Raw genomic sequence first — 17,193 nt, 5'->3', positions numbered from 1 at the left:
CCGGACTTCTCCTCATATACCATTTATGAAATTTCAATGAAACTTTACAGGATTAGTTGGTAGGTCAAGTACTTGTGCATAATACACAAGTTTTTCGCTTGAATGATTTTTTTTGGCTGAGTTATTGCCCTTGAATAAAAAAAGGTGTTTTTTTGTGTTGGCAGCTACACAGAAGTTTGTCTGGACTATTCCTCTGAAACTGCTGGTGCAATTTCATTAAAATATTAGGGGAATGATCAATACCATGTCTAGTTGTGAATCTCATCAACATTTTTCGGTTCATTGATTTTTTGCCCTGTCATGATTTTAACAGGTTTCACAGGTTTTGAGGTTGAATGATTTTTTGCCAAGTTATGGCTATCATGAGGCGACACATGTCATCACAGATGGCCCTTGTCTTTAATTACATGTAGTATTATCTTTAATTACATGTAGTATTATCTTTAATTACATGTAGTATTATCTTTAATTACATGTAGTATTATCTTTAATTACATGTAGTAATATCTTTAATTACATGTAGTAATATCTTTAATTACATGTAGTATTCCTTTTAATAACATGTAGTAATATCTTTAATTACATGTAGTTATATCTTTAATTACATGTAGTAATATCTTTAACTGCATGTATTAATATTTTTAATTACATTTAGTATTATCTTTAATTACATGTAGTATTCCTTTTAATAACATGTAGTATTATCCTTTAATTGCATGTGAATTATCTTTAATTACATGTAGTATTTTCTTTAACTACATGTAGTATTACCTTTAATTATATGGATTAATATCTTTAAATACATGTACTTTTTTCTTTAATTACATGTAGTATTACCTTTAATTACATGTAGTAATATATTTAACTATGTGTAGTGATATCTTTAATTACATGTAGTAATATCTTTAATTACATGTAGTAATATCTTTAACTGCATGTATTGATATTTTTAATTACATGTAGTATTATCTTTAAATACATGTAGTAATATCTTTAATTATATGTAGTAATATCTTTAATTACATGTAGTATTCCTTTTAATAACATGTAGTAATATCTTTAATTACATGTAGTTATATCTTTAATTACATGTAGTAATATCTTTAACTGCATGTATTAATATTTTTAATTACATTTAGTATTATCTTTAATTACATGTAGTATTCCTTTTAATAACATGTAGTAATATCTTTAATTACATGTAGTAATATCTTTAATTACATGTAGTAATATCTTTAATTACATGTAGTAATATCTTTAACTGCATGTATTGATATTTTTAATTACATGTAGTATTATCTTTAATTACATGTAGTAATATCTTTAATTACATGTAGTAATATCTTTAATTACATGTAGTATTCCTTTTAATAACATGTAGTAATATCTTTAATTACATGTAGTTATATCTTTAATTACATGTAGTAATATCTTTAACTGCATGTATTAATATTTTTAATTACATGTAGTTATATCTTTAATTACATGTAGTATGTCTTCAATTATAGCAAAGTACTACAAGTATATCTTTAATTATAGAAAGATTTTATATTCTAGAAAACTATTTGCTCTTCTATTTTAATGAACTGTTTTAATTGTCATAAAATGACAAAATTGTGTATATTTGCTATACTTCTATTTTGGCAAAAGTTACAATGTCCTTTTTCCACCCTCACCCTGTTATCACTAGCCCCTACTTCATAAAACAATACAAAATAAAATAAAAATGTATAACACTTCATAGCCATATTTTGCAATAATTCTTGTATGAACTGAGGTAAGGCCTACATTGACATGAAATAATATGTGTTTTACCACAGCACATTTATGTCTTTATTTATATATAAAGACATTATTTATACTGTGGTATTAATCAGACAATACATAAGAGAAATTACAACCTGTAATTTAAACATTACAAATTACATTGTAGTCTACATATATTATATGTACATATATAAGGGGAAAGAGTGTCCATGTTTTCTATATAATAAATGGAAGTGCATGAATCATGTATCATTAAGATGAAATGCCCCACCATTTATTGAAAAGATCCATGAGGAGAAGTTGATAGATAATTGTGTATATTACAACTGCAAACTTTGATTTAGTATATTTTTCAGTGACAGCATTTGCAAAGTGTTATAAGTGTTTAAGTAGATTGGAAGTTAGAGTTTTTATTGTTTCAAGTAGAACAGATAGTTATCACAGTACATAGAAGAGTAAAACGGTAGAACCACTTGACATATGGCTTTACATCACCGTATTATACCTAATAAATACCCTATAACCATTCTAGATGGTTTCACTTAAACTGCAATTGTAATAAATAACAACTTTTTTAAGACTTATTTTGGAAGAAAAACCTCAGATGATCCTCTGTGTAATATTTTAGACACAAAATAATATTCCAAAAGCTAGCTGAATAGATACGGCATACATGTTCAACAAATCAAAATCCCGTACCGGACCTGAACCTGCACACTGATGAGGGGCAAGTGATTAAATGTCAACAACTTTATCCACTTTGCTGTGCAGGCCCCTATTCTACATTATAGTTGTTATTTTATATAAAATTCTTGATATGAATTCAGTACATACAACAATTTTGATAACAAATTTTACAGTTATAATAAATGAAAATAATGATGTATAGGTATATTTATATTATATGGGTATTTGCAAGAAAATGTTTATATTTGTATATTCATGTTCTTTATCTAACATCATCCACTTAAGTTGCAATGAGGGGTACTGGCAAGGAATTTCATTGTTAAGAGGATTTATGGTAATACATCATATGTGACTTATGATTGGTTTGTTGTATGATCATGTAGAGATGACAAGTCATGTATTGTTTCATAAAGTAAATGTACAACTTCAAACATACAGTGCTGTCAAAAATGGATTATTGTCAAATTCATTTTTGAATAAATTTAAATCATATTTTTCGATAACAATTAATATAGTTTACATGGAAAGGGTGTGATTACTTTTGTGTATTTAAAAAGTTCAAAATAGATAGGAGAAATGTCAAAGACAGGTAAAGTGAATTTTACCAACATATTGTCTAGCTGTGAAATACTAGTAAACAGACCTTAACCATTATAATGATACATTTAGTTACATAAAATAAGTATAAACTACTCTGTGAGTGCTTCTGGAAATCTGAGTTGAAACATGATGAAATAGTAAAGCAGCATATTATCAGGTTCTGGTCCCTTATGGTGGCAACTGTTGATTAAGTTACTTGGTTGATTTCTGTGGCATTGATTCAATAGGAGAAAAACTTTTGTTCTTTATCTAATGGATTTGCCCTGCTTTAAATTTGGAACAGTTGATGCTTAATTTAATGGAATTCAATATCAAAATACAAAAATTGAACTGTAACACTATAAAGCCTGGTTTAAATGCACAGATTTTTATTTGAGGAATAAAGTTAGCTCATCATAAGGAAGAATAGATCTGATGGTTCAGAGGGAAGAACAGTTCATGAATGCTAGCTTAAAATAGCTCAGTAGGTAGATTACTTCATGAATGCAAGGCCTGAGTTAGCTCATTAGGAAGAAAATCCATGGTGCCAGTCCAGTAAGCTCATTAGGGAGAAAAGTTCATGGTGCCAGTCAAGTTACCTTAGTAGGGAGAATAGTTCACCATGCCAGTCCAGTAAGCTCAGTAGAGAGAAAAGTTCATGGTTCATAGCTCAGTAAAAAGAATAGTTCATGATACCAGTCCTGAAAGTTCAGTATGAATAATAACTTATGGTGCCAGTCCAGTTAGCTGGTCCATGGTTCTAGTCCAGATTGCTCAGTACAGAGATACAATCATGGTGCCAAGCTAGGTAGCTCAGTATGAATAATAGTTCATAAAACTAGCTCAGAAAGTTCAGTATAAATAGTAGTGTGTGATGCCAGTAATGTTACCTAAGTAGGGACAATTATTCATGAATGTCAGTCCAGGTAACTCAGGAGAGAGAAAAGTACAGGTGCCAGTCTGCCAGTAAGCTCTTTAGGGCGGATAGTTCATGGTGCCAGTACAGATAGCTTACTATGGAGAATAGTTCATAGTGCCAGTTCCAATTGGTCAATAGAGAGAATAGTTCATAGTGCCAGTTCCTATTGGTCAATAGAGAGAATAGTTCATAGTGCCAGTTCCAATTGGTCAATAGAAAGAATAGTTCAGGTTGCCAGGCCAGTTAACTCAGAAGTAATTATAGTTCATTGAACAATAAAACAAACAAGATAAATGTAGTTACATTATGCATGTCTAATCTTTCCTCCATTTAATTTTTTTATTAAGCTATGAATCCTTCATGATTTGCTTGAATCACATCCTTAAACAGTAATCACTTTCATCATCACTATTGGTTTTCATATCATAAAAAAATTCAATAAATTGATTAAAGTTCTCTCTTCTTCTGTGGTTTAAGGCAGAGTTTCCTAATCAAGCTTTTATACAGGTAATGTATCTGTCACCAGGTGAGAAATGTGATTGATTGGTGCTGTGTAAAAATAAAACTTTGTGACATTCACTCTAGGGCTGGATTTTTTTTACAGGATATCCTATAGAAATGGATGCTCATTGAAATGATCAATTACTGCTAAATGTCTTTGATTGGTAAAGTGTTTCATATTTGAATTTTAAAGAATTATAGTATTTGTTTGATAAAAAGAAAGTTTCACTTAATTTTGAGGTAGAACTGAGTTATGAAAAGAATAATTTAATACATGTTTTCATATTGTTGTAACATGAATACTTATTTCTTATATCTTCTGCAATTTTTGTCTTTGAAATAAAGAAGAACAAATATTTTTATGTTATAGGTGATGTTTATCTTGAAGACAACAGTGCTGTTTGTCTGAAGAAAGTGACGCTTCCTGAGTCGCCACTTGTTGAACGTCGTAATATACGACGTCTGCCTCGACCAGTCACCTCACCAGTAGAAATACAAAAATTCTCTAATCTAGATTGGGAACAATGTTATGAAGCAGCTAAGAGAAAAATCAATGTCTCACCAAAGGTTGAACGTGTATCTAGTTTTGATTCTGCACAGAGGTACAGGGTACAAGACTCGAGTGACTCGTCACCTGAAACATGTAATGTTAGGAAATGTCTCGATACGCAGTCACTAACAAGTTCCCCTTCTACATCACGTAAAAATGGAAAACCACCTATTTTACATAGATACAACAGTATGTCACCAACACTGTGTCGAAAGAAAATCTCTGACAAATTGTCACCTGCATCACTGCGGAAGTCAGTGATTTTACGTAGTTCCAGAAAATCTGAGCCAATTTCTGTTGATATGTGTGGGGGATGTGGGTTTCCACTTCGAGATGATAATAGGATCTCTGTTTCAACAAAAGCTGGGAAGCGTAAACTGTTCCATGGAGAATGCTTCAAGTGTTCAATGTAAGTGAACTATTTTAGATTGAATTTCAATGTATATAACTTTGATAGACATGTAATCAGAAAATACTCTTGCTAGCTCAAAATGTTCTAGTAGCAATTAGTATTGTTTGGTAATGAGCATTTGAATACATACGTTAGCATTAATATGGTAAGCTTAAGGAGAGCTTTATAGAGAGGCATATTTAATATAATTTTGATCATGCAGTCCTGTTCTATTTCTTCATTCTTTATTAAGAATTACAAATTGAAATTGGCTAATATCAGGTAATGTTGAAAAAATATGAAGCTATTCTTGCTTTCTTTCAACAGTAACAGTATTTGTAATACCTAGTATTACTTAGTATTACTTCAATTTAATACCTAGTAGTACCTAGTATTACTTCAATTTAGGATTTTTATCCCCCCCCCCTCCTCATTGAGGTAAGGGATGTCCGTCTCTCCTGTCCTGCTGTCACACCTACCTCCCTTCATGCTGTCCATCCATTAAAATGATTTTACAGACATTTCCTATCAATACGGAAGTGACTTTAAAAATGCAGAACTTAAAGTGTTGAATGTTAAAGTCTAGAATGTTACAGGACAGTGTAATGGACAATTTTGAAAACTGATACATGTATTGTTAAATAAGTCATTAAATGAAATATCCATGTTAAAAATTCCAGTTAATTCAAAGTTTAATTGTTATTACTTCATCTTTGATTCACTTTTACTTTATTCTTTTCTTCATTGCCAAGGGGAGTAATGCTACAATAAGATTGATTACATGTTTAGCATAGATTATCTCCCTTTGGTGAAATACATAATTTTAAAGTGGTAGTTATTTCCCCTTGTAAAATTTCTGTCTTTATTGATAAGCAGTTTATTTTAGGTTTTTTGTAGGTGGTAGTTGGGGTAGTTAATTTTTGCATTCATTGACATTTATTACTCAGTGTAAAAAATATACAAAATAATCATTCTCCTAACATATCATAATACTTCAAAAAATAAAACTTCGCCCAAAATAAAACAACATTCTAGATATATGTCAGTGATAGAGTGTTCTTGAATAACATGATAAATTCATAAACATGTTTGTTTTTGGTGCATGAAAGCCCATGGTGCACACACATTGAATTTATTTATATAAGAAGTTTCTGTAATAAACCATTTTGTACCATTACAGATTTCAGTGATATATTCTAAGTTAAGTGCCAAACAGAAGATTGTGAATTCTAAAAAAAGTAATATTCTCTGAGAGCCAATAAAAGATATAGCTGCAGTGCCCCATTATTCATTGAGAGATGCTTTTGCTTTGCAGACAACTTTAATTTTGGACATATTATCTCCACTCTATTTGCACAGATAACACACAATATAACTGAGAACATGGTTCAAGGTAGGGGTGTCACATTTATCCGTTTAAACGGGTACTGTCAGTTTTTTAGCTAAAGACCGGTTATAAAATTCAATTACCAGTAACCGAGGTTAGTATTTGACTAAGGGGCGGAAATGTTTTAAATAGATACTAAATATTACTTCAGTTTTTTTATGATAAGATACATGTATGACAATTGTTTGTATTTTAGTTGTACTCAACAATGTATTTGTTCCGATCTGATCGAGTATGGTACAACTCTATCAGAAAATAGTTACTCCATATTCTGATATGTATTGTAATCATTTTGAGTACAAAATTTTTTGAAGAAGTCATAAAGAAACAAAGTTAATGTTGAGAATCTAAGGAATTTACTAATATGGTCGGTTAAACGTATTACATCGCCGTTTAAATGGTTAGCATTTTTTCTAGTCATGACGTACACCCTTAGTTCAAGGTTATTTTCCATATGACCTTGACCCCTAATTTAAGGATATTTCACCATGATTTTAATTATTAACACATTTTGGACAGCATTGTGTTTTGTTGCACTTCATTTTAATGTTTGTTTCTTACTACTAGTATACATTTTCTGTATCATGTTGCAATGTTTTTCACACAGTTTTTGGGCAAAAATAGGGACCCTTTATCAAAGCAAAAAAATCTCTTTTTTTCACAAATGTTCAATGAAAATTCACCATTGTCAATTTGCAGATATAAGAATGTCAATGACTTAAATATATAAGAAACTTAGTTTGATTAAGCATGATGCTTTATCTAATAAGGTGTTTATCATTAATCAAGGTATTTTCAAAGACGTTTTTTGTTATTTGATAGCTATATTTTAACAGTTTTCAATACATGTACGAGTATACTCACAAATAATTGCTTTACAGCCCTAACAATTAAATGCCACCCCCCCCCAGACCCAATCATAAAAGTCAGGAAGAATCATGGTGTTGATGGTATTAGTCTCTCAAGCCATCATCTCATTGGTCAATTTTAAACACTTCTATGATAATAACCAATGATAAAACTGAGACATAAGATATAAATATGTTTTATTTTACATTGTACCAAATGACCATACAGTAGAAATTTAGTTTGATATATAATGCATTATGTAGTGTTGTACAACAGGCAAAGATATAATACAAAAATCATCTGCAGTAATCAATGTTAAGCATTTATTCCTCTATTTTTGTGTTATTTCTACAATAAGAGAAATGAGTCAGTGACATAATGAAAAGTTGTTCATGGAGCCAACATGCAGGTGGATTTGATAATGATTGTGTTATCATTCATAAGATATGAATCTTTGTGGTACACACATCAGCCATGCTTATTATCTGTAAGGAGCATCTTCTTCCTGGAAATCTACTCAAATATTTGCTCCATACATATCTGAAGATATCTGACAAAACTTTTTATCCCTTACTTAATCAGGTGTATTGTGCTGTCTTGCCTTTTTGTCATAACTGTTAACATACAAGTATATCAAAGCAATTACTCTGTATTTATGAAAAATTACACACTTTCAATCATTAATTAGGAATTGAGACATATGTGTTTTATAATCAAGTAAACTGTTCAGTTGAAATTTCTGAGACATTAAAGAGTTGACAAATAGAGTTGTGTCATGTGTTAGCTCAGTAGGCCTAGATAGTGTTATGTCATGTGTTAGCCCAGCAGGCCTAGCAAGGTTGACAAATAGAGTTGTGTCATGTGTAACATGGAACAAATAGAGTTGTGTATGTGTTACACTGAATGAAAAGGTTAACATAATAGAGTTGTGTCATGTGTGAGCCCAGCAAGCCTAGCAAGGTTTACATAATAGAATTGTGTATGTGTTAGCTGGCCTAGCAAGGTTTACATAAAAGAGTTGTGTCATGTGTTAGCTCAGCAGGCCTAGCAAGATTTACATAATAGAGTTGTGTATGTGTTATTTGGCCTAGCAAGGTTTACATAATAGAGTTCTGTCATGTGTTAGCTCAGCAGCCTAGCAAGGTTTACATAATAGAGTTGTGTCATGTGTTAGCTCAGCAGCCTAGCAAGGTTTACATAATAGAGTTGTGTCATGTGTTAGCTCAGCAGGCCTAGCTAGGTTTACATAATAGAGTTGTGTCATGTGTTAGCTCAGCAGGCCTAGCTAGGTTTACATAATAGAGTTGTATCATGTGTTAGCGCAGCAGGCCTAGATAGTGTTGTGTCATGTGTTAGCCCAACAGGCCAAGCAAGGTTTACATTTTAGAGTTGTGTCATGTGTTAGCTCAGCAGGCCTAGCAAGGTTTTACATAATAGAGTTGTGTCATGTGTTTTTTGTTGAATGACTAGATTTGTTCAGCTGCCAATATCCTACCCAGAAATCAATGATTTTACTGCATATTGTAATATATATGATACAAAAATTGAAACAGTAGACCTATAAGAACATCAGTACACTGGACTTGGCAACACTAAGATATTTTGTTCATTGTTAGAGTATTGACCGATAGACTGTTGCTTTCATTTTTGTATCTTCATTTTGAAGAATGTCAACAGGTTGATGTATTAGTAAATAATAGCAGATTTTATGATAACATGTACTTATTTCCTACTATATTCTTAGTACACAGGTGCTTTTTTCGCAATTTTGAAATCATTGCCTTGATAACTGTACAGATACAAGTGGGTTTGTGTCATGTTGGCAGAATTATTTATAGGTTGTCACACTGTTGGAGTGGTTATATGTTGTAATATTGTGGGTACATGGTAATGTTTGTAAAGTGGTATATATATATGTTCATGTGGTATAATAATGTCACATTTTATAGGGTGGTTTATATGATATCTAAATGGCAGAAATGTTTATAGGTAGCCTTGATAGTAAAGGTGATTGTATGGTTGTTCATCTACAACTACCAATATGGTTTTTGACTTAGAATTTCCAATGTTTCGAATTAACTATTAACAAAATGTTTGATTTTCTAATATTGTAAGATACACTAAGAGCATCTTTGAGCACAGAAATTTATTGAAATTTGAATAAAAGAATGAATAAAATATGTATGGGAAGGTGTGTTCCCTTTTACGGGGAAAGTAGAGGTGGTCTTTTCTTAAATTAAAAAAAAAAACTGCCGACACAATATTATTCATATTGTGATCACCAATAGTGAGTAGAATATTAACATTTACTTTTTTTTTTCTATCTATATTCACAAAGAGAATGTGTAGCAATTGTAAATATTTTCAAATATCAAATTTAGCATAGGATGTCTGCTTATTTATCAGTTATAATGCATTTAGAGGCATCAGGGACACCTAAGTCTTCCTATGCCTAGTCTTCATACAACTATAACATCTAGTATTGTGTAAACTTAGAATAAATCTTTAAAAATAAGTGGATACCAAAACATCAGAATTGTAAAACACTTTACCACTTTCAAATTTCAGTAATTTAAAAGTTTGTATGCAATGCAGCACTTTACTCGTCTTAACAAGATAAAATTAATGATAAAGTTTTTGTCAAAACACGCAACTTTCCATTTTTAAAGCCACATTGTGTTTGAGTTAGATGGCAGTTAAAGCAGCATGCGGTCAGATCCATGCTAACTGGCATGAAAATTATGAAAATGTACTTTAAGTAAAGTGTTGTGAAGTGAACAAAGACAGTAATTTACATATTGCAAACTGCACTAATACATTAATTCACATAAATTACCAAAAAGTGGTCACAACATGCAAAATAATAGCCCATACTGCATTAGTCACACAGGAGAGATATGGTTATCAGTCATTAATCACACATGTAAATTATTACTTGAATTTTGAATACTCCTTTTTTTAAAATTGTAATACATTTCTTTCAAGTTTGATTTTCTTAAAATATTTTGGCTCATCTGGAGACATGCAGCTTTAATGAGTTAAGGTGAAACAACAAGGAAGTTCTGGGGAATGAGGCTAAAGCCTGACTTTAGTTAACTGTCTGTTACAGTAGTGATCTAGATATATATAGTTAGTATTGAAGAATATTTCACTTGTAGGATAGAGAACAGTGCTAGCAACAACCAATACATATAGGATATATTCACATAGTGACATAATAAAGTTGGAATTAGTTTGTATTGGAAAAAGTTTACAGAGTGTTATTTATTCAATAAAATGGGGAAAAAATCAGAAAAGAAGTTTTTGTATTGTAAAATAGTTGAGAAAATTGAGCTATATTGTTTTAAGTATAATTTGATTGATGAGATTTGAGTAAAGAATGCTATGTATATATTATTCAAATTGAATTTAAATTTTGTTAGATTTAACTTTAAGAATTTTTACGATTGTATTTGTATGATGTCATATGAAATTACAGAAGCAAAACTTACTTATCTTATTTAAATTAAAGTAAAATGGTTAAATACACTCTGTTGTAATGTCATTTAATGTAATAGTTCAGTATATATAAGTCTTATAAGTTAATTCATATAATAAAATACATAATAATATACTGGTAACAGTTATACTAACTAAAATGCAGTTTAGTTTATGAGGTTTATACTAAGATTATATATTAATAATAAAAAAATATACAGTCATGTACTTAAAAATTAGATTTTTATTTATTCAAACAAAATGTTTCACTTAATATATAATAGGGGTGTGGATCGTCGGATAAGTGACGATCCGATCCGAACCACGATTCAGCACTTACGATTCACAAATCGAACCACAAATCTTTTGTTATCAAGACACCCAAAAAAAACAACAATACTAAACATTAAACATATAAAATATAAACTAGGTTTATGTTTTTATTCTTTGGATGAGTATTTTTGTTTTGTTTTTTGAAACCAATTACTTCCTAGCTTAGCATCATGGTACATGGTCTTTAACCGGCAAATTGTATTAGGTAAACTTCATATAACTTATACTCAAATCGTATTTTTCTCGATTTTAAGAGTGTGAGAAACAGTGAATGTATATAAAAAAATTAAATCGCGATCCACGATCTCTGGGTTTACGAATATTCAAACTCGATTTTTCACTTTGATTCGTGATTATCCGAGTACTCGGATACTCGCCCCAGCCCTAATATATAATGTTTTTGATTTTATTTTCTCAAATTATCTCTAAAAACATGTCATTGAATTTAACATTTTCCACAGCAAAGTTTCAATAAATCTATGTTATCTGGTCACAAATTTGGCCTTTTAAAATATTTATGTAATTCAGAAAGGGATCGGGGTAACCTAGTGGTTTAAGGTGTCTCAACCCAGAGATTCTGGGTTTGATCCCTACTAAGGTCATGACCATGTTTTTTTATATAAATACATCAGTACTGGTCATTTCCAGGAGGCTGACACAAAAGGGATTCAAATAAGCAACAAGGTTTCTGAACAAAAAAAATTAAAGTAATTAAATTGTTTTAACTAAGTCATAAATACATTGTGATGTATATTTATATTTAAGATGTTTGCTACATAATGTGAATCTAGGCTAATCTCTTATTTTACTGATATCACAATGTATAATGCAATCTGCTGCTAAAGTCATCACTTAATATGTTGCCAAGTTACACAATAAAATCATATAAATGCAAACAAAATATGTTATTTGCCAAAGTATGTGCAAAAATCTTGACAGAAAATGATACCTGTAGGACTGTTTATTATATACTTACAAATGAACTATTGAGAAATATTGATTAAATAAAATGTATATTTTCATTTTCCGTATTTTCACTTAAAAATTTATTTTCACTGCAGTGAAACATATTTTCCGTATTTTGTCTGGTGTCTTGCTGGACAACTTTCTTTTAGATTCTACCAGAACACAAAATTTAACAGGAATTCTTTCAAATTGTAATGTAAAAAATGTATATAATAAACAGAAAATTCAAGGTTTTTCTACAAATACATGATTTATTTTCATCTTGTGGCATGAAAATTACCATATTTCACTCGTGGCTACCGCCACTCATGAAATATTTATTTTCATACCACTCGATGAAAATAAATCATGTATTTATAGACAAAACTTGAATATCCTCTATATATTAAAGGGACTCCACTGAGGTTTTTTGACATGATGGGACTGAAAATATTTTTTCCGGATAAATGTACCATTTGATGTAGGTTTAGACCACTAATCTTTTTGTAAAATTTCAGATCATTTGCACACTTTGTTATTCCAGAATAATTATTCAAATTGTAAAAAAATGACCCAAAATTGGGCTAAGAAAAAGCATAAAAATACGATTTTCAATTTATTTCAAAGTATATTTATTAAGTATCTTTGCATATATTTCTGTTTAAAGAACCCCAGCTCATTTATGTAATAAATAGAAATGTTATGTTTCTAGGCTTTTAAACCTCAGTTGAGTCCCTTTAAGAAAGGTATTATTATTAGTCCCCTACCGGTTTACCGGAGGGGACTTTAGGTTTACCCTCCGTCCGTCTGTCTGTCTGTCCGTCCGTCAGTCCGTCCGTCCGTCCGTCCGTGTCCGTCTGTCCGTCCGTCCGTCCGTCCGTCCACAAAACTGGATCCCGCGATAACGCAAAAAGTTCTGAAAATATTTTAATGAAACTTGATATATTGATAGATGGCAGTATGGAGATTATGCACGTCTTTTTCTTTTCTTCCTATGTTGAAAATTCTGGTTGCTATGGCAACAAATAGACTGAAAATATGACAAATTTTACACATAAACTGGATCCCGCGATAACGCAAAAAGTACTGAAAATATTTTTATGAAACTTGATATATGGATAGATGGCAGTATGGAGATTATGCACATCTTTTTCTTTTCTTCCTATGTTGAAAATTCTGGTTGTTATGGCAACAAATAGACCGAAAATATGGCAAATTTTACACATAACCTGGATCCAGTGATAACACAAAAAGTACTGAAAATATGTTTATGAAACTTGACATATGGGTAGATGGCAGTATGAAAATTATTCACATCCTTTTCTTATCTTCTTATGTTGAAAATTCTGGTTGCTATGGCAACAAATAGACTGAATTTCAAGATTTCTGATTCTAGTTTTTAAGTTTTTTCACTATAAGTTCTTTATTTCTTAAGGTATTTTCTTCAAACTTTAAATATAAGTTGCTTGTCATCAACCACATCATATGTGACAAGGTTTACAACTCTAGCACAAAATTTATCAGAATTACCTCCCTTGAACTTGAAATTTTCATGAAAAAAAAACATTGTTTTTTTTAATAACTTCTTTTTCTGAATGTATCTACTTCAAACTTCATATAAATGTTTCTTATTGTCACTCAACATTTGTGAGTGTTCAATACTCTAGCAAGACTATTTCCAGAATTATGCCCCTTTTGAACTTAGACTTTTTTTTGAGAAATTGGTAATTTTTACTCCAACTTCTTCAATCATGATAGGATTTTAAAAATGTTATATTTTGATAACAGGGATGTTTAAAAAATAACTTTAGAGTGTCTTTCAGTTCGTCTGTCTGTACATAAAAACTATTTCCTGTGATCACTTTTAAAGAACTTTTTCAACAAATTTACTTAAAATAGGAACCTAAGTGAATGGCCAATGGCCCTTCAGAATGTTGCTTGGGCTCTTACCGGTAGGGGACTTATGGATTGCTTGCAATACTATGATAATTGCTTGTTTTTAATTATTATTAGTCCCCTACCGGTTTACCGGAGGGGACTTTAGGTTTACCCTCCGTCCGTCTGTCCATCTGTCAGTCCGCACTCACAGGAGAGTAATTATGTGGCTAGAGGGACAATAGGTAACTGTTCTTTCTCTTTGATGTCATTCATTCCGTAATGCTTTTATGTGGCTATTTTCTTTTGCGTGGCTAAAAAGAACAATAGAGAGAACAATAGAGTAGCCACATAATTACTGGCCTGTGAGAACGTCCGTCTGTCCGTCCGTCAGTCCGTCCGTCCACAAAACTGGATCCCGCGATAACGCAAAAAGTACTGAAAATATTTTAATGAAACTTGATATATGGATAGATGGCAGTATGGAGATTATGCACGTCTTTTTCTTTTCTTCCTGTGTTGAAAATTCTGGTTGCTATGGCAACAAATAGACTGAAAATATGGCAAATTTTACACATAACCTGGATCCCGCGATAACGCAAAAAGTACTGAAAATATTTTTATGAAACTTGATATATGGATAGATGGCAGTATGGAGATTATGCACGTCTTTTTCTTTTCTTCCTTTGTTGAAAATTCTGGTTGCTATGGCAACAAATAGACTGAAAATATGGCAAATTTTACACATAACCTGGATCCAGTGATAACACAAAAAGGACTGAAAATATGTTTATGAAACTTGACATATGGGTAGATGGCAGTATGGAAATTATGCACATCCTTTTCTTATCTTCCTATGTTGAAAATTCTGGTTGCTATGGCAACAAATAGACTGAATTTCAAGATTTCTGATTCTAGTTTTTAACTTTTTTCACTATAAGTTCTTTATTTCTTAAGGTATTTTCTTCAAACTTTAAATATAAGTTGCTTGTCATCAACCACATCATACGTGGCAAGGTTTACAACTCTAGCACAAAATTTATCAGAATTACCTCCCTTGAACTTAAAATTTTTATGAAAAAAACATTGTTTTTTTTAATAACTTCTTTTTCTGAATGTATCTACTTCAAACTTCATATAAATGTTTCTTATTAATATTATCACTCAACATTTGTGAGTGTTCAATACTCTAGCAAGACTATTTCCAGAATTATGCCCCTTTTGAACTTAGACTTTTTTTTGAGAAATTGGTAATTTTTACTCCAACTTCTTCAATCATGATAGGATTTTAAAAATGTTATATTTTGATAACAGGGATGTTGAAAAAATAACTTCAGAGTGTCCTTCAGTCCGTCTGTCTGTACATAAAAACTGTTTCCTGTGATCACTTTTAAAGAACTTTTTCAACAAATTTACTTAAAATAGGAACCTAAGTGAATGGCCAATGGCCCTTCAGAATGTTGCTTGGGCTCTTACCAGTAGGGGACTTATGGATTGCTTGCAATACTATGATAATTGCTTGTTATTATTATTATACATGTATACATGTATATTGATTATAGATATATGAATTATGGGTGAGTTACTGGCTGAGTGCCCTTGGTTGATGAGTCAATAGCCTCTCACTGTCATAAGTTCAAATCCTGCAAGATAATTTCAACTTATTTTTATACAACAAGTTTTCAACTGGATGCTTTCTATATTCTTGAAATACCACATAGAGGGGCACTGGTTATCTTCCTTAGATAGAGAGGCACTGGTTATCTTCCTCACATTGAGGGCACTGCATATCTTCCTCACATAGAGGGGGCACTGGTTATCTTCCTCATATTGAAGGACACTGGTTATCTTCCTTAGATAGAGAGGCACTGGTTATCTTCCTCACATAGAGGGGCACTGGTTATCTTCCTCACATAGAGGGGCACTGAATATCTTCCTCACATTTGGGGGCACTGAAAATCTTCCTCACACTGGTTATCTTCCTCACATTGAGGGGCACTGAATATCTTTCTCACATAGAGGGGCACTGGTTATCTTCCTCACAAAGAGGGGCACTGGTTATTTTCGTTTACCAGCCATAATCGCTTTAAATATCTAAATTTAACTTGTCCATCTTTTAGCTTGGAGAAAACCATTCATTTCTAGGGAAAATTTTAAAAACTAACTGAATATATAACAGTGCAGACTGCAAGGATAGTCTGCTGTGGTGACATGGGTAAAATCAGATGCTGCAAGCAGACTTTAAGGGCTAGAGAAGCTCATCATCATCGTCATCATTATCATAATAAACATAATGATGATCATCATCAAAATCATAATCATCATCACCATCATTATCATCATTATTATAATCATCATCATCATCATCATCATCATCATCATCATCATCATCATCATCATCATCATCATCATCATCATCATCATCATCACTGTCTTCATCATTAAAAGCCTTTTGCTAAAGTATTTGTTTTAAAACTAAATGTATGTTGATAACATATCTGGTTCCTTAAGATTATTGTTGTTTTTAAGATATTTAATACTAGAAATGAGCCGCATCACGACAAAACCAACATAATGGGTTTGCAACCAGCATGGATCCAGACCAGTATGCGCATCCATGCAGTCTGATCAGGATCCATGCTGTTCGCTATCAGTTTCTCTACTTGTTATAGGGTTTGTAAGCGCAATGCATGGATCCTGATCAGATGCGGGGATGCGCAGGCTGGTCTGGATCCATGCTGGTCGCAAACCCATTATGTTGGTTTTGTCGTGACACGGCTCAAATTATTTTACTGTATGTAACTGTTGTGAGAAACAAGGTTGTTAGTTTATCATCTGTTTCTAGATGTTAGATGTTGGAACTCAAGACTTTCTTGTTATTTCTCTGGTCACTTGTCAGAAATAATTTGTTGGTTTGGTCAATACAACACAAG

The 17,193-nt window shown here is 31.6% G+C and overlaps 1 protein-coding gene across 6 annotated transcripts in view; it reads left to right on the top strand.

Moving 5' to 3' along the window:
* Positions 1-17,193, top strand: part of LOC132749123 (rap1 GTPase-activating protein 1-like) — a 230,017-nt gene that overhangs the window by 43,739 nt on the left and 169,085 nt on the right. For 5 of the 6 annotated variants that reach the window (XM_060738809.1, XM_060738813.1, XM_060738811.1 and 2 more), the window contains exon 4: positions 4,824-5,412. In XM_060738809.1, coding sequence (XP_060594792.1) covers positions 4,824-5,412 — 589 coding nt within the window. Of the gene's footprint in view, positions 1-2,862; positions 3,044-4,823; positions 5,413-17,193 lie in introns of those variants that run through there. The other variant, XM_060738814.1, reaches the window with a different exon arrangement.

Source organism: Ruditapes philippinarum, unplaced genomic scaffold (genome assembly GCF_026571515.1).
Source record: "Ruditapes philippinarum isolate M1 unplaced genomic scaffold, ASM2657151v2 ctg249_1_1_1_1, whole genome shotgun sequence".
NCBI classification, from domain to species: Eukaryota; Metazoa; Mollusca; class Bivalvia; order Venerida; family Veneridae; genus Ruditapes; species Ruditapes philippinarum.
This window is presented reverse-complemented; position numbering and strand designations above follow the sequence as displayed.